Source organism: Parambassis ranga, chromosome 5, assembly GCF_900634625.1.
Source record: "Parambassis ranga chromosome 5, fParRan2.1, whole genome shotgun sequence".
In the NCBI taxonomy this organism is placed as follows: domain Eukaryota; kingdom Metazoa; phylum Chordata; class Actinopteri; family Ambassidae; genus Parambassis; species Parambassis ranga.
The window spans coordinates 16,961,473-16,986,491 of record NC_041026.1 but is presented as its reverse complement, the minus strand read 5'-3'; the positions used below and the strand labels follow the sequence as shown (position 1 = coordinate 16,986,491).

General features: G+C 41.2%; 3 protein-coding genes across 4 annotated transcripts in view; 2 read left to right on the top strand and 1 right to left on the bottom strand.

Annotated features, from left to right (window-relative positions):
* Positions 1–218: 218 nt before the first annotated feature.
* Positions 219–11,074, bottom strand: rad54l2 (RAD54 like 2). 2 transcript variants are annotated; one of them, XM_028406358.1, is made up of 22 exons: positions 10,921–11,074; positions 9,567–9,765; positions 9,167–9,476; positions 8,932–9,068; positions 8,691–8,831; positions 8,371–8,603; positions 8,100–8,282; positions 7,872–8,005; positions 7,591–7,787; positions 7,161–7,503; positions 6,892–7,069; positions 6,592–6,819; positions 6,323–6,441; positions 5,997–6,115; positions 5,578–5,677; positions 5,279–5,484; positions 4,990–5,165; positions 4,665–4,861; positions 4,197–4,381; positions 4,008–4,097; positions 3,835–3,927; positions 219–3,698 (listed from the first exon to the last, which is right to left on the bottom strand). In XM_028406358.1, the coding sequence occupies exons 2-22, from the start codon at positions 9,712–9,714 to the stop codon at positions 2,689–2,691; spliced, it is 4,527 nt and encodes a 1,508-aa protein (XP_028262159.1). In that variant the 5' UTR covers positions 9,715–9,765; positions 10,921–11,074; the 3' UTR covers positions 219–2,688. The 2 variants fall into 2 exon arrangements, with proteins under 2 accessions (XP_028262159.1, XP_028262160.1); XM_028406359.1 differs by having other exon boundaries at positions 4,734–4,861.
* Positions 11,075–11,616: 542 nt separating this feature from the next.
* bap1 (BRCA1 associated deubiquitinase 1) lies at positions 11,617–18,154 on the top strand. Its single transcript, XM_028407294.1, has 17 exons — positions 11,617–11,805; positions 12,092–12,121; positions 12,218–12,272; positions 12,432–12,564; positions 13,046–13,165; positions 13,383–13,444; positions 13,581–13,723; positions 13,886–13,964; positions 14,061–14,184; positions 14,415–14,556; positions 14,656–14,834; positions 15,312–15,445; positions 15,718–16,181; positions 16,334–16,563; positions 16,710–16,802; positions 16,890–16,962; positions 17,290–18,154. The coding sequence occupies exons 1-17, from the start codon at positions 11,769–11,771 to the stop codon at positions 17,421–17,423; spliced, it is 2,232 nt and encodes a 743-aa protein (XP_028263095.1). The 5' UTR covers positions 11,617–11,768; the 3' UTR covers positions 17,424–18,154.
* A 1,482-nt stretch (positions 18,155–19,636) lies between these two features.
* The window catches only part of bsnb (bassoon (presynaptic cytomatrix protein) b), a 58,977-nt gene continuing 53,594 nt past the window's right edge, over positions 19,637–25,019 (top strand). Inside the window, exon 1 of the mRNA XM_028405263.1 lies at positions 19,637–19,849. Coding sequence (XP_028261064.1) covers positions 19,671–19,849 — 179 coding nt within the window. The 5' untranslated portion in view covers positions 19,637–19,670. The remainder of the gene's footprint in view (positions 19,850–25,019) is intronic.

The following is a 25,019-nucleotide window of genomic DNA, read 5'->3' as shown; positions in this document are numbered from 1 at the left end:
TTATTCACCTTTTATAACACATGTTGCATAAGGTGCAGTAAACTACAGGTGAGCTCAAAGGTGGAATTTATTACATGGCATCGAGGTTCAAATATCAATAGAGGGTACTGACTGACCAGAAATGACTCAGTGACAAATATACCATAATAATCCAACCAAATAAAACAAAGAAGATTCATCCTTAAATCACTATTGAAATAAAATCAAAGCATTTCCACTGCAATTGAAGAGTGTTTTATTGTTAAAATAACATTGATAACACAGTCTCTTTTTTTCCGACTTGGGCTGCATGTATGAAATTCTTACTGGATCAGCCGTTAATGGGTCAACGTGAACAAAGGTTTTAAAAAAAATGTAGTTACAAAAACAATATATTTTCCATCATAAATAAATAAATTTCAGACAGACCGAAATAAGGGACACATCTGCCAGGCAGGTGAGTGAACACCAATAAGAAGTTATAAAAAACGTTTAAAAAATATTACAGAGAAACGTAAAAGGTGTGACGTGTTTCCAGGTAACTGAGAAAACAGAATAAAGACATGGAGTCAGCATTAAGTACCTTCTACAGTTTACAAGCAGATATGATCCTTTAACAAAGTGCTAGCTCCACTTTCAAATCTGAAACAAACCAAATCACATGCTGAAGAAAAGAAGCATCCAAAATGACAGCAAAGCCAGAAGCTATTAAAACAAATGAAGAGAACTGTGGAGGTAAAAAAAAATCCCCACAAAAAAGACAAAAAAGGAAGATGTAACTGAACTGGGAATGGGAATCTGTCGTCTCAGTTTATCCAGTGTTTTCTAAAGGCTAACAACCACTGCATCTAGCCAAGTATACCAATGGAGGAAAGTGACTTTCCTAAATCTAAATACCTCAAGGTGTCATGACAACACAGAAACAACAGGGCTACAGAGAACAGCAACGACCTAAACTCCCTAAAGCACCTCATACCTAAACTGACTGACACTACTGACAGAAGATACTCACACAGCACTGCATTTAGATGAAAAGCTACCACATGATGGCACCGTCAGTTCTGTAAGGCCACCATGTCACCTGACGTTGGGCTGCCACAGCTGCGGGTAGTTGCTCTGAATGGTTAGACATCTAACTTGATGGCTTGGTGGCTACTTTTGACTTCAGGTTTTATCCTCTCAGGCGGTAAGAATGCAATGGTTTCTACAGTTTAGGTAGTTATTTGTTCTCAGCAAGTAACTTGCTATAGTCAGGACTACATAAAGGTTGACCGAATGTTCATATCAACAAATGATAGGTACACTTCAGTAGGAACGGCAAAATAAAAAAAAAAAAGAGCGATGACAAGATTTTGAGATTGAGCTAGCAACGTTAAACCTTGGTTTGAGGTCCTTTTGGCTTTAACACTTGGTGCTCTTTAGCCACAATGCTGAATTGTGACACCAGCCATCTGAATGTCAGTAGTTCTTCCAACAGATGTGTAAAAAGGATGTACTAAGATAAATGCTAAGACTCAAGACCCCTGTGTGTTGTTTAAGGCTAAAAATAAAGGAACACAGTCCAAATCCACGTCCCTTCCCACATGTTATCAAAGGCTAATATGAATGTACATTCATTTTACTTTAAGGGGAAAAAAAATCAAATTATAACATAATTTGTATCCCCAGCACCAATGCCGGGTTGTGTATATCATCATGATAGTCACTGTAATAATCGTTCATCTTCCTACAACCAAAATCTACACACTGCACAGTATTGACTTGCAATATAAACAATAATGACTGTTATTTACAAAGTATCAACATGTTCAGTTATAGTATCACACATGTCCTTTTGACAGGGATGCTACAATGCCTATCAAACTGCTAAAAACTAAAATATGCTTGGAAAGCCTAAAATAAAGGTATGCCTGGAAAGATTATCTCAAAATATATTGTTGATTCAGACACCAACACTGAGGCTCCCATGAGCCACTTAAAGTTTATTGTGGTGTGTACAGCGGCTTCTAATGTTGTTACACTGTAAAGGTAACTGCTGGGGGTGAATTAGTGTGCAGCAGGTTAGTGGATTTTTGTCTGCACCCATTCACATCAATATATCATGAGAGAATCCAACATTAAGCAGTTTTAATCACAATTTCTTCTGTATTTAGAGGAAACTAAACTAAGAGCATGGCAAGGCCTTGCTTATAAATGTAGCAGAGGAGGCTGTGCAAAGCCCTGGAAAGATTCAGCTGGTCCCCGTATGACAAACGTCTGTTCCCACCACTTTGTTGCTCCAGCTGAACAAGTCTGTGATATTCAGCATAAGGATTTTGTTACTCGTGACTTTGTAAAGTCATTAAGGTACAAGTTGAGTCCCCCTCTTCCACGTTAGAGTCCATGAGAGTCTTTTGAGAACATTGGGAATGGGAATTCAGATTTATTTCAGGGAGGATTCAGTGAACAAAGTTAATCACCTATGATCAGAGGTGTTCAGAATTAACAGATTTTATTTCCTGAGAAGTTCTATTTCCAATCCATCCATGCAAAGTTTTTCTTTTTCTTTTCTTGATTTCATTTCAAATCTGATAGAACTTTGCATGTAGTCAGCAATTATGTATGTTAGGTTGCCAACTGTAACAGAATTTAGCATCTTAAGTTGCATAAAAGTAACTATTCCCATTCTTAATGTATTTTAAGTTGGACTGTGTGAAAGACATTTTGACTCTACTGCCCTGTCACCTCTATAACGTCGTCATCAGAACTGTCCCCGCCGTTCTCTGTACTCGGATGTCTGTCCGGTTGTGTCAGAGCTGCTCCCAAAAGGCTGGAAGTGGGATTGTTAAAATGGGAGAGGAAGCTGGACGTAGAAGAGCTTGAATTGGGTGCAGAGAACCCTCCCGACCCCGAAAGGAGAGAAGAGGGAAACATCCTCGGCTCAGAGAGTAATGACTGGCTGTAGTTGAGAGGGAAACTCGATGAAAGCAGTCCAGCCATGTTGGGGTTCATCAAGTATGGAGGGAGGGAACCTGATGTTAGGGACGAGGACGTTGATGCAGAGGGTGTAGATGACATAGGAATGGCGATTGAGGGAGAGGAGAAAACAGTAGACAGAGAGGATGAGGAGGGGGTAGGAAGATGTCCGTTTCCTGAGGCAGGTTGTCTCAGTAGGTCTGCTCCTGCAGCAGGGAACATGGTCTGTAGGTCAGCCAGTGTTTGTCCTGGTGTGTGAAGGAATGATGATCCACCACCACCAGCTACGAGAAGTGGGTGATTCATGTGACCAAGGTTTCCCAGAAGGGAGGAAGAGTTCAGGCCCACAGGAGGAAAACTGAGCCCACTGGAACTCAGGGGCAGTCCAGGGTAATGGGATGCAGCAGAAGAACGTTTGCCTGCCATGAGTGGGTTGCCCTGGCTTTCAATACTCTTGCGCTTATTGCCTCGCATCTCTAACGTTGAGCTCAGGAGGTCTTCATTCAGCTGCCTGCTGAGATCGCCAGTCTGATAGTTCTGTGAACTGCTTTCATCCCCTGTTGGTGCAGACCCATCTGACAGTGATGGTATATCGTTCCCCACACTGGCAGAGGCATCAGATGTGGATGAAGTATAGCGACTGAGCTCTCTGAGAATCTCAGAGCTTAGAGGCGAGGACTGTTTGTTGTTTGGGGAGCGTTGCTGTTGATCGACTGGAGATGAACAGCCATTGCTGACTGGATGGCTCAGGGAACCCTGGGTGTCTGTGGAGAGAAGAGTAATGCAATGTCATACAATATCAGCACACAGGTGTGTAGTCTCTGATTTGGATATATATTTATTAATAACTGATAAAACCTGAAATGTACAGCACAGACACACACAAACGCGAGGTGGTACCTCTTGAAACCGTAGAACCACTAACAACAGGTCTACTGATCTTTCCGGATCGAATTGCAAATATTCTTCCATCGTTGGTCCTTATGTAGGTTCCTGTGTTGGAGAAAACAACAAATGTAAGGACTTCACTTGAACGTCTTGTTTGTAGCCAGATTGTGAAGTGTTGCAGCTACCTTTAGATCCTCTGATAATATGGATGCTTTCGCCTGCATTAATTCGAGCTTGGACATCCGTTGTGCTGTTGGCTCCTGGGATTACAATGTCTGCACACAAATGTGATGAAGACGATGAGAATGTAACACTAAGTTGATGATAAACATTTCAGTGTTTTAAACTTTTAAAAAATAAAAAGTATTTGATACCAGTTGTGGTGACAATCCTCTGCACAGACACTCCAGCTTTCTGCAGGGTGTTGACAGGGAGGCTGCCAGCCACGCTGGAGCCAGCCATGCCCATGCCAACCTGGCGAGGCATCATGGGGATGGGGGTTGACTGGATAGGCCTGACACTTGCCACAGGCTTGTCATCTGCCCGCGTCATGGGGCGCCTGGAAACATTAGGTATGAATTCATGAGATGACCCCACACATGGTGTAGCAGCTGTCTAACAGGCCTAGAATTCCTCAACATGTATACCTCAATAGAGGTATACCGTACATGGTGTTTTGTGCCATGACTACCTGTATTTAAATAGGAGACTAACTTTATGCTAAGTGACAGAAGCTCACTTGATATTACAGTATACATTTAGTGAAAAAAAAAGTTTGATGGATTTCACTGTGTGGATATCAGCATTAAATAAACACCAAAGGAATGTGGTAATAAACCCACCATCCACGTTGGCTAAATGCTGGTATGTTTGCAAGGCTATGATCACTAGTTGGGTAATAGGGGGCATACGATGGGCGGGAGTAAGGTACAGAGGCTCGTTTCTCATCTTCGTAGCTCTTCTTGGCTGCTCTCTTTTCTGCTTTGGTCAGTTTTGACTCCTTTCGGTCCACCAGTAAAGACTCATGGTGGAAAGGTGGCTATTGAGAGACAAGAAAAAAGAAAAATTAACTCACATCAACCATGCTGTAATATTTCACACAACCAACTACACTTTCCTAGAGGTTTTGAAAAATAAAGGGTCTAACAGTCTACAGTGAAACTGTACCTTGGTGACGAGGCGTGGGTACAGCTGACAAGCTAGGTATAGCACTGGCTCATGTTCCTCCTGGGATTCCAGCGGCATTCTCTCAGATTCGGGCTCCTCCTCTACAAAGTGCAACAGTGACTCCACCTCCTTACGAGTGAAGTTCAGCACTGGGTTCAGGTCATCAACCACACGGTCTTTAAAAACACAGAAACGTTTTAAGTTTGGCTGAACTAAAAAGGATACGTTGGTAGTTAGTAAACAGCTAGGTCTATTGTAAAATGGCAGTTAAAGAACATGTAAGTCTTACCAGACATGCCCTGTTTGGAAACCTGTCTGTCATAGATCTTCCTCTCCAAAGTAAAGTCACACACAAGGCGATAAATGTAGCAGGGCTTCCTCTGACCATATCGGTACACCCTACACACCGCTTGAGCATCATGACAGGGGTTCCAGGAGGCATCAAACACCACAACACGATTGGCCCCAATAAGATTTACCCCTAAGCAGCCCGCTCTGAGAAAGCACAGAAAGTAAATGAATAACTTCCTGTCAGAGTGTAGAAGTAATGTGACTGAGGATGAAAGGAACAGAAAGCACAGCATGTACCTGGTAGACAGTAGGAAGACCCATGTTGTGCTGTTTTCTGGATCGTTAAACTGATTGATAAGGCGCTCTCTTTCTGCTGCAGATGTACTCCCATCCAGTCCTATAGACAGACATACATCAACTCTTAACACCAAAGTACCTGAACACACCTCAGCTTGCAGAGGCTTTTAAGTCATGTTTTTATAGGATAGTTTGTCATCTCTGCAAAACAGTAAAACTATCCAAAGTAAAAATGTACATAAATAAATCGCTCTGGGGCACACTGAAAATTCATTAATAAAAAGGTTCAAATAGGAGAAATTGCAAGTAAGGGATACCAAATCAATAAAGACAATCACAAGTTTAAGGTTTCAGTGGTGAAGACTACACTTTCTGCAGAGTTGCTAGTTCAGAGGGGAAGCACAGATTGGATGACTCACTGTAGTAATTGAGGTTGCGAACCCAGTTTGTGCTCTGACTGTCACTGGAGACGACACTTTGTGGCATGGGTCTCTTTGATAAGAAGTCCTCAATGACCGTTAGGGTAGACAGGCTTTGGCTGGTAGAGCAGAAACCAGATTCAAACAGGTGCCTTCAGAATCATTTAATTGTCATGTAATGAACTCATAAAATGTCACAGGACCAACATTAAAAGGACTGGAAGACAAAAAATGTTTGATTAATTAGCTAAACTTAAGTCAATCTCCTCTGTAAGCTGAATGGTGGATATATCTTTAATGCCAAATAGTTGGGACAGAGGACTTACCTAAAGACCAAAATCTTGTCCCGTCTACTCACACTTTCATCAATCAAATGAAAGAGCAGAACCATCTTGGCAGAGTTCTCTAGAACTCCTGTCTGGTAGTTTGACATTTTGTCATTTGCCTGAAATAAATAAATACATATTTTAGAGCTAGACATTGGCTGGATTCTGACCAAGAACAAAGATTTTGTTTCTTACTAAAGGGTGGGAACATTTATGTCACAACATGTCTCATTTTAAAACAAATGTAACATGCTGTGTTCATGACATACCCATTCATAAGTGATAACTTGATTGGCTCTTTCCTGAGAGGCATTGAGTGTTGTTGTGCTGTTGACTTTGCTGTTGCTCGAGTCTGCTACTTTGGCTCTGAGGCCAGCGCTGGGTGCAGGGCAGCGAGGATTACTAGCTGAAGTGATGTCATCCAGATCCAGGTCCTGCTCGTTGGCCTGATTCTCCTTCTGCAAGGCTTCATAAAGGACGTCTGGGTGATTCCAGATCTGAAGTGATGGAGAAACAGGATTTAGCAACTAAGGCATGGCACGATTACAGTGGACATACAATAGTCTTACCTTGCAGCATACACAGAAGGCTTTGAGTGGGTTGAGACCTAGCCAGCCGCTGTTCCCTGCTTCTCTAAAGCGCTTCATGAACTCAGTATACAGCGCCCTCTGAATGGGAGAAAGCCTCACTAAGATCACATGCTCATCCTTGGTGGGAAGCTGGTCACGCAGCACATCATGACCTCGCCTGCAAAATCGGACCCAAGTGAGTAAGGTGCAATAAGTATTGTTGTCAATTGTCATGATATTTATTTTCTGAATGTGAAAAGACAGCTTACCTCTGGACAAAACCCTCCAACAGGCTGTGTAGCACGTGACTGCGGTAGCGCATCAAGCGAACATCTTGAGGCGTGCTGTCCACACACTGTCCGTTAAGAATGGGACGCTCAAACATGTTGCTGAACTCCTGACGTGTGCCTAAAAAGTCAGGCCTAACAAAGTCCACCATGCACCAGTATTCAGTGAGGTTGTTCTGCAGGGGATACCCGGTCAGAACCACCCTGCGCCGTGAGCGGATGTTCTTTAGGGCTTGCGATGTGCTGGCATGGTAGTTCTTAATGCGATGGCCCTCATCACAGATCACCACATCTGGGCCTGGCCGTGCTATGGCCTTTTCAATACCTGGAAGGAATCAAATGGAAAACAAAGGTACTCCTCTTCAGCAGCAAGACAATAATAATCTAAAAGTCTGCTTTGGCTTGAGCCTACCTTTCATTAGCTCTTGCTGTCTATCTTCTTCATCCAGGTCGATGATGACTGGTCCAGCAGGCTTCTTTGATTTCCTCTTCTTGCCCATCACAAAGCTCTTCTTCATGGAGAGCAGCCGGTACATCTCATAACCCATCAACAAAACGCCTCCATCTCTGGACCAGTCCTCCACAACTTTGGCCCTGGCCAGCGTGGTTCTGCCAGTCACACATTCATAATGAGTAACAGCTAAAATATTTGACAAAGAACACAAAATTCACATGAGAGAGGCTGTTACATACTTGTGCTCATCATTGAGAATGTGAACTTTGAAGGAGCGCCCGGTGGCAAACGTGGGGTCAGTCTCAGGGGCAAGAGCTTCTTGTGGTGGGAGCCAGAGGTTAAACTCAGTTAGCCAGTTCTGAAGAGTGTTAACCTTGTGTGAAGGAATCAAAAAATTAAAATGATTATTTTAAGAAAAATAAAACAGTGACTTCAGGAGGATAAATGTGTGCATTGTGATTACTCACAGGGACAATGGCCAGCACAGTATGGGCCTCAGTATACCTCAGCAGGATGTCAATGAAAGAAATGACTTGTAGTGTCTTGCCCAACCCCATGCTGTGAGCAAGAATGCAGCCAAAGCCGCTACTGGTCTTATACCGCTCCAAAGATTCTATGAGGTTATCATAAAGAAACCGGATTCCCCCAATCTAAAAGATGACAAGAAAAATTGACTTTCTTGTATGGGTGACACTCATGTTTAATCAATCAGAGAGTAGAGCGTAACACTAGCCATACCTGGTGAGGTTTTACTGCCCTGGCCAGCTGTGGGGCAAGGAAAACATCTTTCTCCTCTGCAGGGTGATTGATGTTAACCAGCACTTGACCCTGGGCATCAGGAAGGTTCAGAGCATCATTGATGTGTGCTCCGCTGCTCTCCTCTGAGCCAGCAGTACCATCAGCATCCTCATCAGCTGATTCGCTGCTTATCTGCAGAGCGTCCTCATCCCCAGAACTGAGCTCAATTATATCTGTGTCATCATTGACGAAGCACACATCAGGTCAGTAGTCATATCCAAAAATGCTGTTGTTGAAAAATAAGGTATCCTCCATCTTACCATCTCTTATGGCATGTGTAGGCAACTTAGGCTCCACCTTTTCATCTTCTTCCCCGCTGCTGTCCAGGCAGATCACATCTTGCTTGTTCAAGAGAGCAGGGACCAAGTGAGACACTTCCCCCAATATTGAGGCAGTGTCCACTGATAAAAAGATCAAACAATGAGAAGGGAATGGAAAATTTAGGACGGGCATACTACAAATGCAAAAATATTACAACAATTTTCTACAGAATGCAGTCACCTAGTTGAGAGTCTGGAACAGATGGGGCTTGTGTAGGAAAGTCTTTCCTCTGCTGCTCCAGACGTTTTCTCCTCTCCATCTCTTCCTGCTGAGCAGCCTTAGTTCCAGCCTCCAGCTGATCATCTTTCAGCAGCTTTCTGTAGGGCACAGAGAAAAACTGTATGGTTACACACAAACAAAGATAATAGCATATGGCATAATACACCTGAAAATGTTAATATAGAGATGAAAGTACCTAATATTCTTCCTTAGGTGTGCAGGCTTAGATGGCTTGGAAGGTTTGGAGCCTTTTGATGACTTAGAAGATTTGGTTAATTTAGAGGCTTTTTGTTTCTTTGATTTAATCGAAGGCGGCTTGCTCTGGCTTGATTTCTCTGGGCTGTTTGGAGATTGAGAACGAGAGGCAGATCTAGAGGGGGCTCTGGAGGACGGGCGAGATGCAGGCTGAGAAGGAGGCTCAGAGGTAGGCTCTCCAGAGGTAGCTGAGGCGGAGTCCCTGATGTCTTGGGCCATTTCTGTCCGGCTTTGGGCACTCCCAGGTCGGTCTTGACAGAAAACAAGTTAGTTCAAAATTACTGGGCTTTGCTCACTGCAACAGATATATACATGAGTTGCAAGAAAAGTAATTCACTCACCAACACTTTCATCTTCATCATCTCCATCATTTTCATCCTCATCTTCGTCCATATCCTCATTGTCATCTTCTTCCTCATTTTCCAAATACTCCTCTTCACTGTTCAGGCTGGCCTCCAAGTCACTTTCTGAAACTGCCTCTTCAGACATGGCGTCTTACAGGGCTCTCACAGTATTACCTACACACCTTCATCAGGGGCCCTAAAATAACAAAACATTTTTGAGAGCACAGTCAACCAGCACAGATAAATATACCAACGTCAAGTATCGGATTGCAGTAACTTGTGTGTGTGTCTCACTGTTGGTTTTGGTTTACCCTCTAACCTTGTTCCTAGCACCACTGTGTAAAAAAAGCAGGTCAACAAAATATGACAAATGTATCACAATCTGACTGACAAAGAAAATGTGTTTCCTTTTTTAAATATGATTTAAAGAGTAATATTTCTCTAATAAATTATGGATACCTTAGTGACGGATAGATATAAAGGTCAGCATCAATACTCTTTTGTGCTTTTTACTCTTGGTGGTCCTAAGGGATTATAATTTCTGTATATATACATGCTCCTCCTGTCCTTGTTAATTAGGACAAAATGTACAGAGTAGCGAATAATCCAAAAAAGGTGACTAGGTGAGTTCAAAGTGGAACATGTTGTGTCTAATGGCACGGAACATGTAAAGTTTGGTGATACATACCATATTGGCAAAAGGATGTATATGTTTATCATCAGGGTATTGTTATGAGACTGATTCAGCCCTCACAGAGTAACTATTTATTACAATTGATCACATATTAAATATTAGAATATACGTATAGATCTGTGTGGGGTGTAGTGATTGATGTTTTGTGTTTATGTTAGACCGAAGGTGGAGGGAACTGCAACTGCTTTGAGCCTCAGATGGAGGAAGCTAGCAAGTAGCATAGTACCTCGTGTTCACTTACTATGCTGTGGTCCTATTATTATTAGAAATAACACTAAGCAACTGCCGTTAGTATGCCTGTCACTGGAATACCTATTTGCATGGAAAAGCTACCCTTTCTCAGACAGAGTCAGCAGACATATACGCTAGCTAATTACACAACAATAAACGCGATTTCCAGCACTGGAACACAAGGAACCTCCATGGTCCAGCAGTGGCAGAACAGCACCTTGTATGGCTGGAAGTTGAGAAGGAAAAAATTGACTTCCTTGCCGAATTGGCTGTTTCGATGGCAGTGGAGGCAAGATAACGATCTGACATTGTGTAGGTGTAGCATTCACATAGCTAATGCTAGCCCAAATTACACAGAGGCTAACGCACTCGGCTAACTAAAACGCATCATTCAAACTCAATCCTCACGATATCGTTGAAGCTTACCTTATAAACGCATACGCTGTACTGTTCAAGAATCAGGCTGTTTATGTGCACAACGGTAATGCAATCAATACGCGCGGTAACTGTGTAAATGAACTGATAAACGATGCTAATTTCCAATTTTTTCCAGTGTGACCATAAATTCTGTCCCCGTAGAGATTACTCCAACTTTGGTTCCTGGCTACTAACTAGTATTCCCTGTGGTCATGCGCACCCTTAGAAAAAAAACACACACATATTTTATGTAATTTATGAATTATATTTTTATATTATTTGACGTTATGGGCCCAATGCTGTTATAATAATAGTACTATTGTTGGATTAGTTTGCCTTGAAATAAATATGTTGTATTTTATCAAATCATAATAACCTCAGAAGGTACTTTAGCGCTCTTTCGGATTAGTTGTATTTGTAGGGCCACTAGGTCCAGAAGTATTAAAGTGACACATTTATTCCTCTTAAACATAATTGTATAAAATGCCCTTCACTGTTATTTGGATCATTTCCTGCATTATTTTCATGGGTATTGTTCGAGGTTATGACTATCTTAATGTATGTACAGTTAAAGTAATTAGTATAGAGTAATTTAGAAATTAATTGGTCGTTTCATTTTCTGTTGTGCTCCTAGGTCTGACTGCAGGAAGTTGTATGTCGGAGTGTTTTTTGTAACCACCCGTCGTTTCCTGATGACGTATTTTGTAGGCGGCCAACTCAGTCTTTTGTGTTTATCTTGAGCTCTTCACAGTTGTTTCGTGAATGGATACGGCACTAATGTTACAAACTCTTATCTTGCTTTTGGACATGGACTGGAAAACATCTTAAATACTAGTCAAGTGTGCACCAACGCAAAAATGAATAAAGGGTGGCTGGAGCTGGAGAGCGATCCAGGTTAGTCATATCGGTAGTTACTACAGCTAACTAACGTTAGCTTTCACATGAAGCCAGGTGGACAGTTTAGCTAGACAGCTTCTAAGCAGAATAATATATTAAACTAGAAGATCCTTCCAAGTAGATGTATCGAGGTTAATTCGACATGTGTATTGTATTGTTCAAGCTGGCTAAAAATGCCGAAGAATGAGGAATGGTAGTGTTTGTAAAAGTGATATTATGATCTTTCAATTGTGTTTTGTTAATATTAATTTGCTTCTAAACCTCTAATTTTCTGTACTTGCAGGACTGTTCACTCTGCTAGTGGAGGATTTTGGTGAGTAACTGATGCACTCAATGGTGCAGTGGATACTGGCATGTACAATATAGTATTTTAAGGCTAGGTCTAAGCGTTTTAAATCTTTATTTGCAGGTGTCAAAGGGGTTCAGGTTGAGGAAATCTATGATCTCCAAAGCAAGTGTCAAAGGTAGAGTACTTAACTTGGAATCAGTCATGTCAAGAAAAAGCTGTTTGGTGAGCTGCGTAAATTAAAACTGCTGGTTGACATTTTTAATCACCATCCTGCACTTTCTTTAACATGTGGCAACAACATGTCAACAGTGTCTGATGTAACTTTATATTTCAGTCCGGTCTATGGCTTCATCTTCCTGTTCAAGTGGATTGAAGAGCGTCGATCCAGGAGGAAAGTTAACACTTTGGTGGATGAGACCTCAGTCATTGATGAGGAAATTGTGAATGATATGTTTTTTGCACATCAGGTAAGTGCTTCAATCATTGTGGCTTTTCCTGCTACAGTGTGCCTTTCTGTTAGTGATTACTGTTTTTGAAATTTTCATGTCATAAGACTTAATTGTAGATTCTTGAAAAATTAATGAAAAACAGCAGCTATTCCTACTCATTTGCAAAAAAATTCTTGTTCATTTTCACAATCAACCACATGTAAATCAAGAAGCCTTTCTGTATATTTTATTGTTTTTGTTAGAGTATTTTGGATCAACTGCTGATTTCATTCAAATTTATATTGCAGCCGTTTTGTTTAATTTAGATTAATAATACACCAATCACCAATGGATGCATAGTCTTCCTACTTAAATATATATATATATATATTGAATATCAGGAGTCAACACCTAGTAAACATTATCACAAATTTTGATGAGTCCATGTCTAGTACTACTACTGTATCTTGTGGTAACACAAATAAAAGGTATTGCCTAATTTCTGTTGTTATTTTTGTAGTTGATACCAAATTCTTGCGCTACCCATGCTTTGCTGAGTGTTCTTCTGAACTGCAGTGGAGTTGAACTTGGCACCACCCTTAGTCGCATTAAAGCTTTTACAAAAGGCTTCAGTCCAGAGGTACGTTCTTTCTTACACTCATCCATAAATCACCCATAAATTTCATCTATGTTTAGTATAATGAATCTGGATCTTTGTACCTGTGTTAGTTTTTATATCAGAATCATTTAAAATATTTGTTTTTTTACATATTTTGTTGTATGTATTTAAAAAATCACAAAGAAAGCCCTTTTTTTTTCTTTTCCCCCTGTGTGATATATATTTTTGTTTTTTTTAGAGCAAAGGTTATGCAATAGGAAATGCCCCAGAGCTTGCCCGAGCACATAACAGCCATGCCAGGTAGGCTACAGTCAGTGAGTTATTTTCACATTTTTGAGGTGTCTTGGAGCCGGAGAAAAAAAAACCTGCCTGCCTGCCATGCTTTGGGAGATGTCAGGCTTTGTGCATTCAAGCTCTTTTCTGTGTTTCTATGGAGACCGGAGCCCAGGCACCTGCCAGAGAAACAGAATGGGATCAGTGCCGTGCGGACCATGGAGGCCTTTCACTTTGTAAGCTACGTGCCCATTAAAGACAGACTGTTTGAGCTTGATGGACTCAAGGCGTACCCCATTGACCACGGTAAGACCAATTTTCGTGTTTAACATTTTTTTGTAATCAGGTTTTACTACAGAAATGTAGGCGGGGCTGCTGTAGTAAAATATTATTCACTGACAGCTGATACACTATCACCTTTTGGGAAGTAGCTACTGAAATGAAGTATAATATTGCACTATACCATAGGGCCCTGGGGTGAGGACGAGGAATGGACTGATAAGGCTCGGCGGGTTATTATGGAAAGGATTGGGCTGGCCACTGCTGGGTGAGTTCTGAACTTTTTAGCTCAAGTGGTAGCAGTTTAGCTTCTCCACTCACCCTTAAGGCTTCATTCTCATGCTGCTGCCCTGCTCATTTTCAGTGAGCCGTACCATGACATCCGCTTCAACCTGATGGCAGTGGTGCCTGACCGTAGAATGAAGTACGAGTCCAAGTTAGAAATTCTAAAGAGGAATCGACAGACTGTTCTGGAAGGTCTGCAGAAGGTCAGTAACAGAGCTGAAGTTTCATGACAGGCCAATTACATTCCACACGTCCTAGTAACTGTTAGACTTTGTTAAACTTGCTGAAGCTATGTAAGGGAATGATGTAATGAGACCACAATGTAGCTTTGCAGTATTTCTTTTTAAATAAAACTTACAGATATGTAAATGTGATTATTCTGTGGAATTTCCTATGGATGAGGAGGCAATCAAACGTGTTTGCATGTCTTTAGATGATTCGTCTTACTCAGCCTGAGCTTGTCCATGACAAGAAGCAGCAGGACTCTTCCTCTCCTGATGAAAGCACCACTGTCATCAAGAAGGAGGTAGACTCGGAAGTAGTCACACCTCAAGGGGCTGATCAGGCATCTTCAGGTAATTTGGTTCTATTCCAGCTGCCTTCCTTTGGATTTTAGCCTGTAATGTGCAGGATGTCTAAACATAAAAATGCACCAAAACTTCTTTTAAATACAGTGGATGAAGCAGGGGTTCAGACGAAAGATACCTCTAGCCCATCAGGAAACACTAAAACCATGGGCAAACCACCAGTCCCTACAGGAGGAGGCACCCAGCAAGTCACCAGTCCCAACCCCATTGTTCAACGCCTGCCTGCATTTCTCGACAACCATAACTATGCCAAGTCACCAATGCAGGTAAGAAGAGAGATAAATAAAGAACATTCTGTCTCGGAAAGGGATTTTCTTTTTATCCTGTGTACATGTTGAGCTTTTGTCAGTGCACAGTAAGTTCGGTTTTGACCTTTTCATTTTTTAAATCTTTTGATATTAATGTCAGTACCTATATTCATTGCTCCCTGCTCTGTTATTTTATGGTATTTTATGAATTAGTAATATAATCTGTAATAATCTATAAAGAAAATGGCAACAAAAGCTTATAAAAGAAGCTTTTAAGAGTACAAAATAGTATCTTCTGTTTGATTCTGTCTGATTGTAAAAGCCTGACAAAGGGTACACCTTATCCAAAAAATTACCGCTCAATACTGCAAATCTGATTCAGACGACCTTTTCTTCAGGTCTTATTTTAGCTCTTGGGGGCCCAGAAATGATATTTGTTCCAGTAAGAAAACATTTGCTGCAGAAACTTGTTAAAAGGTGTCTGGTTCTTGACAGGAGGAGGAAGATCTCGCAGCCGGCGTTGGTCGCTCTCGGATCGCAGGCCCCCCTCAGCCACAATATTCAGATGATGAAGATGACTATGAGGATGAAGAGGAAGAAGTAACTGGTTCTGCTAGTACAGCCAACAAGTAAGCATGGGATGTTTGTGTTTGTGTTATTCCTGTACATGTTTTGCAAAAATGTAATTGTATTAGGGAGCTCTGTAATTCTTCTTCTTAAAAAATATTATGAGCCTAAAGACAGACATGGATGTGTACTGCAACTTCACTTACTGTTGGAGACATACAACCCCAAAGGTGGTAATCCTAGTTTTATTTTCTTTGTCCTGTTGTGTTTTCCTGTTGTGATCTGACCTCCAGCTTAGGCTCTTTTTTTATTTTTAAACACTTTACTTTTTTAGGTTTAGGCCCAAGGCAAATCTGCGGCCACGATCAGGGCGGGTTGGGACTGGAATGGAGAGCCAGATTGCCCTCAGTGTTTTGGCTGAGAAACTGAAGAAAGAGGTTCAAAGAAAAGATGCTCTAAATACACCTTTATCCGTACGCACTGAAGGACGCACTGGGGGCATTTGTATCACATCTGCTTCACAGCCTTCCCCCACGCCCAGCAACGAAAGCACCGACACAGCCTCTGAGATTGGCAGTGCCTTTAACTCCCCACTACGGTCGCCGGCACGCTCCCAAGCAGCTACACGTCCTTCGAGTCCAGTTGCGTCCCATCTGTCTCGTGTGTTGTTTGGAGAAGATGAGATGCTGAGGCTGGACTCAAGACATAACCGTGCCGTAAGAGAACTCGGCCCCTCTGTTAGCGTGGCTTTGCTGCACCTACAGGAGGATGGAGTCATCTATGCACTCCCTCCATCTGGTGAGTACACCAGATCATCGCTGTCATCTGTGCAATTTACATGCTGAAGTAAGCATTTGAATCAATCACTTGATATTAGAGTACCGTCAGAGCATATTAATCATGTTAGACAGAGTAAACTGTATTTTGATTAGTATTTCTTACATGTGCAGCGGATTTGGCTGCTGATGGCACAAAGCGGCCTCTCACTCCAGAGAAGATGAAAGATAAAGAGAAAGCAGATGAAAAGGAAGGAGCGAACGAGGGAGATGAAGGACCATCAGCAGAGGTAAAGAAGGAGGAGGAGAATAAAGATGGAACAGAGGTGAAACAAAACACAGAAAAGCTCTGCACTATGGAAACTGCTGACAGCAAGCCTCCTGGAGATAAGTACTCACCGAAGGTAAGTCCAGGTATTTTCCTGTGTGAAATATAAAGCAGCTACAGTTCTTTTTGCCAATTAGTGAGCTGTAGCCAATGCTGTAGGCTAAAAGATAAAATAAACAAACACACCGTGGCTCATTTTTTTATTTTGTTTTTTCTTTGCAGGAGCTGCTTGCATTGCTCAAGTGTGTAGAGGCTGACATTGCCAATTATGAGGTGTCTTTGAAGGAGGAAGTAGAGAAGAGAAAGAAATACAAAGTAGGTTTTGTTTATCTGGAGTCATTATTATTGGTGAGACTTTGTTTTTATTCTGTTTTTTTTAATCAAAATGTTTTCATGTGTCAGATTGATGATCAGAGAAGGACCCACAATTATGACGAGTTTATCTGCACCTTTATATCGATGCTGGCTCAAGAAGGTAAACCTCTCCTTAACTTTGCTTTCCCTTTCCACTCTCATCAGATCTTATCACTACTAAAGTTTCATTTAGTAATTTATAAGGAGCCAGCAAGGGGGCTATGGATATTTATCTAGTGAATGTCAATCTGAACTCACTAATGACCTAAGAAATGAGGGAGGAAATAATAAAAAAAAGGATGAAAGCATCCCTCCATATTTATCAAGGCTATGTATGATGATGTATGATGATCCACATATTCATATAAAACCACATACTTCCTCGTCACCAACAGCCAAATATTCTTTGTATTTTATAATGTCCTTCATCCCTTGCTATCTTCTGCAGGCATGTTGGCCAGCCTGGTGGAGCAAAACATTTCTGTGCGTCGTCGCCAAGGAGTGAGTATTGGCCGACTGCACAAACAGAGGAAACCTGACCGAAGGAAACGGTCTCGACCTTACAAAGCCAAACGCCAGTAAATACAAACAATCAAAGCTTCTGTAAGTAACCAGAAAGCACCAAGTAATCACAATGGAAAAAGATGTTGCTGCACTCCTGCACATTAAGTGTGCACCGTGAAACTGACCAGGAGTTTGTTCAGTTCTTTTATCCTTTTTGTATATATGTACGACCATTTTAGACTCAGTGTAAATTTTCCTCTTGTGCCATTGCTATCTACAGTTTGTAAATACAAAAAGAGGCATGTCCCTAGTGATGCACCTGAATGCTTTTTTACTGGAAGATCTTCTCCACAGTTTAGTGGTCAGTACAGTATCTTTAGCCATAAGTCCAAATTTTCTCTCTTATCATTTCACAGTGCCAATGAAGTATTGAATATTTCAACAAAATAAAGTCGTGTTTTATTCATACGCTGCATTTTAGCTTCAGTATATCAGTGTCAGTTATTTACTCTATAACATAATAGATCCCTTTTAAACACATGATATATGGACAGTTTTAATCTCAACAAATCATTGTGCATCAGGACTTCTCTTTTCACTGGAACTATAGCTGTGTGTTCGCTTGGAAAAAAAAAAGCTTGTTTGTTATTTTTGTACCTGAATTTGATCTCAAAGTGAGTGAAGTTGGATGTGAGCAGTTGTGTGATTTGTACATATGTATTTGTTAATTGGCTCGCCTGTATGTTGAAATCATTTGTTCTTTGTGCTTGCAAATTCATACTTTAATAAAGTCAGTGAAAGTATCCTGATATTTCTAGTTGTTTGTGGTTTACTGTAAGGACATGACTGAGGTTGATCCAGGAAATCTGTGTTTTATAACTTAAGTGAATGAAATATTGGTAGTTTTACTAGGTTTGGTTACAGGTTTGTTATGGTGTAGTGACAGTTGGTGTACACTAGGGAGAGCAATCATTCAGAGAGGAAGAGGATCTCATCGATCTTCTTGTAAAGAGAGTTTTTCACAATAAAATCCTCCTTGGATTAAGAGTGTGTTGCAATGCTATAGCTGTACAATTACAATTTTGTAACTGATTCTGTGATTCTCCACCTTCAGGATGTTTGAATGGTGGTATGATGATCCGTTGTATACCCAGCGGGTTCTGTGGGAGTGGACTGTTGAGTTGTAGAGTTTTCTTGACAAATCAGCTTCAGTTCTGCTTGGTGGAGAAGCTAAACTCTACAAGTCCAGTCCTTGCTTCAACCTTCTGAATAAAAATGACCTGGATGACTAAGAATCTTCATCGACACTATGATCAGTGGTTTGAGTTTGATAAATCCATGCAGTTGGGTTACTTCATCACTATGTGGCTGTAATTTGGTAAAATGAGTTTAATCATATCCATTCATGTTTTAAATGAGCACGTCTGCATTTGCTGGCACAGACTGTCAACTTTGAGAACAGAAAACTGCCACAAAACAGTTATTATCAATCAATAATCTTCACTTAATCTCAATGTGATGATTTTAATTTTGTTTATACAACAACTCCTCACAAATCCCTTAAAAACATGTGACATTTTTTTAATCACTTACTTAATCTCAAACACCCAAATTATTCTTCTGAAGATCACAGAAGACCCAGATAATCAGCAAAATTACATTTAACAAGCTGCAGGGAATTTCTGACCCTTTTTTAAAAAATTATTTTTTCATAAATGACTTAAAAGATTAGCCCAGTCAGTTATCAGAATAGAGCTGATTACTTATCTGTTGGCTGACAGATTTTCTATAGAAACGTGCAATCAAATAATTTGTTTCCCCATCATCTTGTATTCTCTTCGGTCCATTGTGGATTTGTAATAGAGGACAATATGTGATTATTTGTGTCACTAACATAATTGATTTTTTATTTGTTTACCTACTTATTTTAGTAAACTCTCACGAGTCAAAGAGCCCCTGCTGTTTGGTGTCTTCATCGTTTAGGTCACAATACAAACGGTCTATAAAGCAACACACGTGAGCTGAATAAGGTCTCAGTGGTCTCCAGTCATGCGCTGTGAAGGACTCGGGGATGTTTGCGTGGTGACTTGGGGCTTGAGATAACTCGGCGCCGTGAACGCGCACGTACGAGCCACACAAGTCACCACCCCATTGCGTCTGCGCGCTCTCTCGCCCTCGCCGTCAGCGCGCGTGCTCCGTGCGGGATGCTGAATTGTAGGTGATGATGGCGGAAGGGGAGCAGCGCTGAGTTTCATCTGAGTTTTTACCACAGCTGTAGAACCATCTTTAACATCGTTTCTCTCCGTCGAAACCTATCCTGAGGCGATGGGGAACGAGGCCAGTATGGAGGGGGAGGGACAGGCGGGACAGGCCGGCCCCGCCGTCCCTGCAGCAGGGGCTCCGGCTTCCATTTCAGCACCACCGGACTCTGGACAGCTCATCAAGCCCAGCAATGGAGCGCCAGCCGGAGGAAGTGGGGCTGGACCCGGGCCGGGGATTAACAGGTAGCCGCGATAGCTAGGGCGCCTCTCCGGCAAACTGTTGAGAGAAATGAGGAAGGCTACATGGCAGCGTGGTGTAGAGGCTACCGTACATTTTTTACGGTAGGCAGCGTAGATCTAGGTTCAACCGACTGCGTGTAGATAGACTTGAATGGGTACTTAATTATTTATTTCTATATCCTTGTCAACACAATTCACCACCCCCCTCTTTTTTGAGACTCATTTTTGCTTTTTGGCAGCACCACCCCTATTAGTCAACATCAGTTTGTGTCGAAGTCAAATTCAATATGAAACGCTTTCGATGTAGAATCAATACTAGGAATTTATACGCCCGTTTTCACGGTGTCTGTCCCGAGGCATCAGTAACTATCATGAATGAAAGAGCGACATTTTTTTTCCTGCTATAGTGAGACTGAGCCAAGTAGATACACTTATTCAGAGTGGATCTCCGAAATATTTATATCCACGTACCTTCAGGTGATACATAATTAAGAAACGTGGTGGAAATGATGCATCAGGATCTCCATTACAGGTTTGATTTCCTGGAACGTGCATCGACAAAAATACTAGTAAATCTGGAGTCATTCTAAGAAATCACCTTCCTCCTGGCGAGGGGGACGTCTGTATCCTAAAGACAACGTTGTGTAGGATGACAATGCTACCATTAGATATTGCTAACGTCATTGTGAGCACAGGACCAAAAAAAAACGCATATATGGCTCTCTGTCAGTTATCACACCCCAATCTCAAATCAATATGCAGCCTGTGAAAATTATTTTCCCACTCCTGCCAGCTGTACAGAAAAAATGCTCATTTTTTTCTGGAAGAGTGGTGTTGCATCCCTCCATAAGAAATCCAGACACTCACATGACATTTCCTTCATATTGGCGCTTGCATATACTGTACGTGGCTCACAGAATGATAAAAAATATTAGCCTTCTTCTTACATCTGAAGTGAGATCACATGTAGCAGCCTGAAGGTGTGTGTTTTCTGTGTGGGTGTGTGGGAGGGATTACCCTTCTAACAATATCTGATATTGCCTTAATTACACAGTTCAACAGTTGTGGACCTGAATACACACACTCTCAGAGGCACAGCTGCATGTTGGATTTGCCACACCTGCTTACAGCCTCTTTTCTTTACATGCACGGCGGTCTCGCTGACATATAGATGAAAAAAAAAATCAGTGGAGAAAGTGGTGTGCTCTGTAGGTGTGTCCTTTTTCATGCTTCCATTTGGAAAATCACTCACTGTTCGTGTTGTATATTCGCTGAGGGACAGGTTTAAAGGCTCATAGCTCCCTTGTAACCTTATGATTCTTTTATATCTTGATTTCTCTCTGGTATCCACCCGAAGGTATCTCATAAAGTGGCGGGGAGTGCTGAGAATGAGTATGCTGAGAGAGACAGACAGGGAGAAAAGAGCGAGAGAGAGAGGGGCATGACAAAAAAATGGTCTGAAGGCGAGCGACAGAGTACATCATATGGCTGATTAAAATGGTTTTCTTTAGATCAGGACCCTCATGTTCAGTCTGAATCCCGCCTTAACATATTCTGTTACAAAGAACTTGTGAACGTGTAAGAAACAATGAGACGCTGGCTGTGCTGAGACTGTAGATAGGAGACTTTCATCTTAATTAAAATGAGTTGCAGAGTTTTATGAGTTTGCATATGAATAGGGATATAATACACTATATTATTCAACATAAGTTTTTTTTTGCTCTATTTTGAATCATATAGTTTAATCCTTGCAGTCAAAGAACTGAATATGAATTCCTGTAGGGCTCCGTGAAGCTATAGGAGCTACCCTGCCCTTTTTCTCCACTGGTTGTTTTCCTCCCTTATCAGAACAGAGTCTAATAAGTGCGCAGTGATGTCTTTAACTGAAAAGCATTCTGACACAAGCTCCAAATGTTTCCTGTTTACAACAACCTGCTCACTTGTGCTGCTGCTTTATTGTCTCATTGTTTTCTCCATTTGCCAAAAAAATGTAGAGAGATGTTTATCTTATGCCTCTGAAACGGCTCCTTTTCTAACCCAAACAAAGCTACAGTCCATAAAACCCATGAAAATAATGGATGCACTCATGCTCTCGTGTTCAAACAGTATGTCCTCATAATTAATTTATGCCCAGCAATGAAAGCACTGTAGCCTACACAAACCAAATGGTCACCATAACTCAAACAAATAATGCAAAAGCTCTTGTTATTATTTATGGCATTATTACATGAATGTCTGCCTGTCAGGGAGTGGCAGCGGAGACGACGTTGTGTTTCTTAGAATAAAATATGATGCTTGTAGGAGCCGTGCAGTGCAAACCTCTGTTTTTTTACTTGCATAGACCTCAAAGACAAACTGTTGTAAATTGGCATTGTGAAATATTCGTGTTACACTTGGTGAAGTGAAATGAAGTGACTCTCCGTTTCATATACAGATGGTTCATCTCAAAGACACTAAGGCTGCGCTGTGGTTGGAACCAAATGAAACCAACTCCCACTCGCCACATTCAATATTTTGGCAGCCGACTGTGGATTCTGTGCCTTCTGGTTGAGTCATAAGTAAACACACACACCGGAAGCACCTTGCCACTCATCTAACTGAGTAACAGTCGCTATAAAAACAGGGTTTTTCCTGCAGAGGAGAATTTTGGGCTCCCCACAGAGAGGTTTTAACCGAAACCAAAAGAAAATCAGCAGCACCAAAAATAAGAAGTGAAATGATGTTGAGTGAAAAAGCAATTCAAATATGCTTTATAGCAAACTGCAAACTTCTTTCTAACCTACAGCCGTTTTTAACAGTTCAATTGAGAGCACTGTTTTGCTCATAAAATAGCTAGATAATGTAGCTTACTGCTGTGCATAGTGATGCCCTGATCACATCTGTAGCACCCAGTGCTATCCTGTCATTGTGATTTTGTCTATTGATTGTAATGAACCATTTATTATCAGAAATCTTTTTGCTTGTTTGATACTAAAAATGTAGGAATGTAGCCTGTAACAACTGCAGCCCACCACCGCCAGAGACACTGTAATAATTAGCTTAGTGTAGCCTGTGACACAGGTTCCGCTAATTGAAAATAATTATGACATCTATTGTGTGCCTGACTTTGATCTTGTGTGAAAGCGGCACAGAGGAACTACTGGCTATACTTAATTTTTGGTCTTCTTTTTTTTTTTGAAAGGATGCATTTGGCATTTTGACAAAATGACTTGAATGTGCACCCCCCACCCTCTCCTTTGTTCCTCTTTAACCCTGATGATTCACTAAAACACAAAAAGTCTCGTAGCAACTCAAGTCTCTAGCAGCCACAGCATGACAAAATTAAATCTATCCTGCTGAATAATTATAAAGCTAAACGTTTTTGTCCTTTTAGGGAAAGAACAGAACGTCTTTCCATTTTTCTCTGATCTGACACTGCCAGCATTTAAGCCACACTAGCTTATAATGTTGTTGTTATGTGCAGATGCTTGCAGTTGGATATTCAAAACAAATAGTGCATTTGAAAATGTGTTAGTTGGTTCCATATGCTGCTTTGACCTTTAAGTATTACTAAATGAAAGGCACAGGATAGCTTTTCACTCAGAAGCATCAGCTTGCCAGTTTTATTTCCAGCGGACTGAAGTATAAATCAATAAAGAAACATATAGCATCTCCAATATAGGGATACTGATACAGATGTAGGGTTTCCGGCTTAAATTAAGTGCATGTCTATCAGAACATCTCCTTTGTATCCAGGGCCACATTTTACAAACCAGATGTCAACTTGGGGTCACTTTTATATAAAAAAGTCAGTTGTGTTGTATTACAATGTCTATAATATAGGCTGCATCTGCCTTTGTGCAGGAAACACAAACGACTTTGGTTGGATGCAGACTACATTCTGTGGCTTAATGTGTTGAGTGATTTGCCATGGCTAGTTGACTTGCGCCTGTCCTGTGTGATAGCACTAATCATGTCTGGTCCTCATTATGTCAACTGCATAATCGCTAGCATACGACTGGCAAGTATACAGCTGGCAAGTATACACTACATAGATAGAAATACCTCATACATATCTCATACAGATATGGGAGTATCTGTCCATTAAATATAAGGCTACTTAGCATGATGATAGGGGGGACACAGAAGGTTATTACTACAACTATTACTGCCAGTTAACTTGATAAATACATTATGAGAGCCAGTTTCCAGCCATTTGAATACAATAAGCTAATTTACTCCTTGCTCCATGCATCAGACATGAAAGTGGTATGAGCTTATACAAGCAAAAAAAGAAAATGCTAAATGCTACATTCATATTGTCCTGCAGCTGCTGTGGTTATTGGTAAGAAATGTGTGAGTTTTCAACACTGGGACACAGATGTTAGGCCCTGTGCAGACATTCTGAGTGTGTCTCTTCATCTTCACAGTAGCAAGATCCTTTGGATTCCTGGAAGAATATGTCCAAGATGTATGCTGGAGCAAATGGAGAGCCCAATAAAGAAAGAAAGAAAAAATAATGGAAACCATTTGTAACATTTTAGACACACGTTCATGTTCAGTGGACTCTCAGTCGCTGATGGTTGAGGACATTTAAGAAGAAGTCTTTTGAAAAGGTGTTTCAGTTTAAACTCTTTTTTGGACTCATTAAGCTGTGCCAAAGGCTTTGCATAAATCCCAAGAGACTACACTTTGTGGCGTTAATATGCAAGCGATAATTACTGTAGTGTGAAACTACCTTGGTTCTTATAAGGAAACACATATATCAATCATATCAATGATAAGATGCTATTGCAAGACCTGCAAAAGTCAATTTTAGCCTCAAAGTAGGAGTGGTGGTCGGTGAGTTTAATGTGATGGTTTAGACGAAGTGTCGAATAGGCTCACAGCCGTGAACAGAGGACAAGTCCCTCACACACACACACACACAACATGCTCTATTTAAATTCCTTTATTTCCACACTTCCCTTACTGTGGATGCAGGGCTGTTGCTGCTGTGACTGTCTTTGAGGATGATGCCATGACGAAACAAGGTCTAAGTGGATATGGCAGTGGAAATCCTCCATTCCCATTTAGCTATTGGCACTGATGCTTCAAGGCCAAAATGACTAAAAAACACAAGTTTATGATACTGATACACTACCTTTGTTCCACCCCCAACACAAGAGAACAGAAACGGCCTCTAAGAGAAAAA

What these genes read in the sequence shown, in the direction of transcription:
- rad54l2 (XM_028406358.1), bottom strand. Translation starts at nt 9,714, where the DNA reads ATGTCTGAAGAGGCAGTTTCAGAAAGTGACTTGGAGGCCAGCCTGAAC. An exon ending in TACACATGCCATAAGAGATG is followed by an intron (nt 8,604 to 8,690) that starts GTAAGATGGAGG and finishes ATGATGACACAG; the next exon opens with ATATAATTGAGCTCAGTTCT. An exon ending in ACAGCAAGAGCTAATGAAAG is followed by an intron (nt 7,504 to 7,590) that starts GTAGGCTCAAGC and finishes GATTCCTTCCAG; the next exon opens with GTATTGAAAAGGCCATAGCA.
- bap1 (XM_028407294.1), top strand. Translation starts at nt 11,769, where the DNA reads ATGAATAAAGGGTGGCTGGAGCTGGAGAGCGATCCAG. An exon ending in GGAGCTGGAGAGCGATCCAG is followed by an intron (nt 11,806 to 12,091) that starts GTTAGTCATATC and finishes CTGTACTTGCAG; the next exon opens with GACTGTTCACTCTGCTAGTG. An exon ending in TCTGCTAGTACAGCCAACAA is followed by an intron (nt 15,446 to 15,717) that starts GTAAGCATGGGA and finishes TTACTTTTTTAG; the next exon opens with GTTTAGGCCCAAGGCAAATC.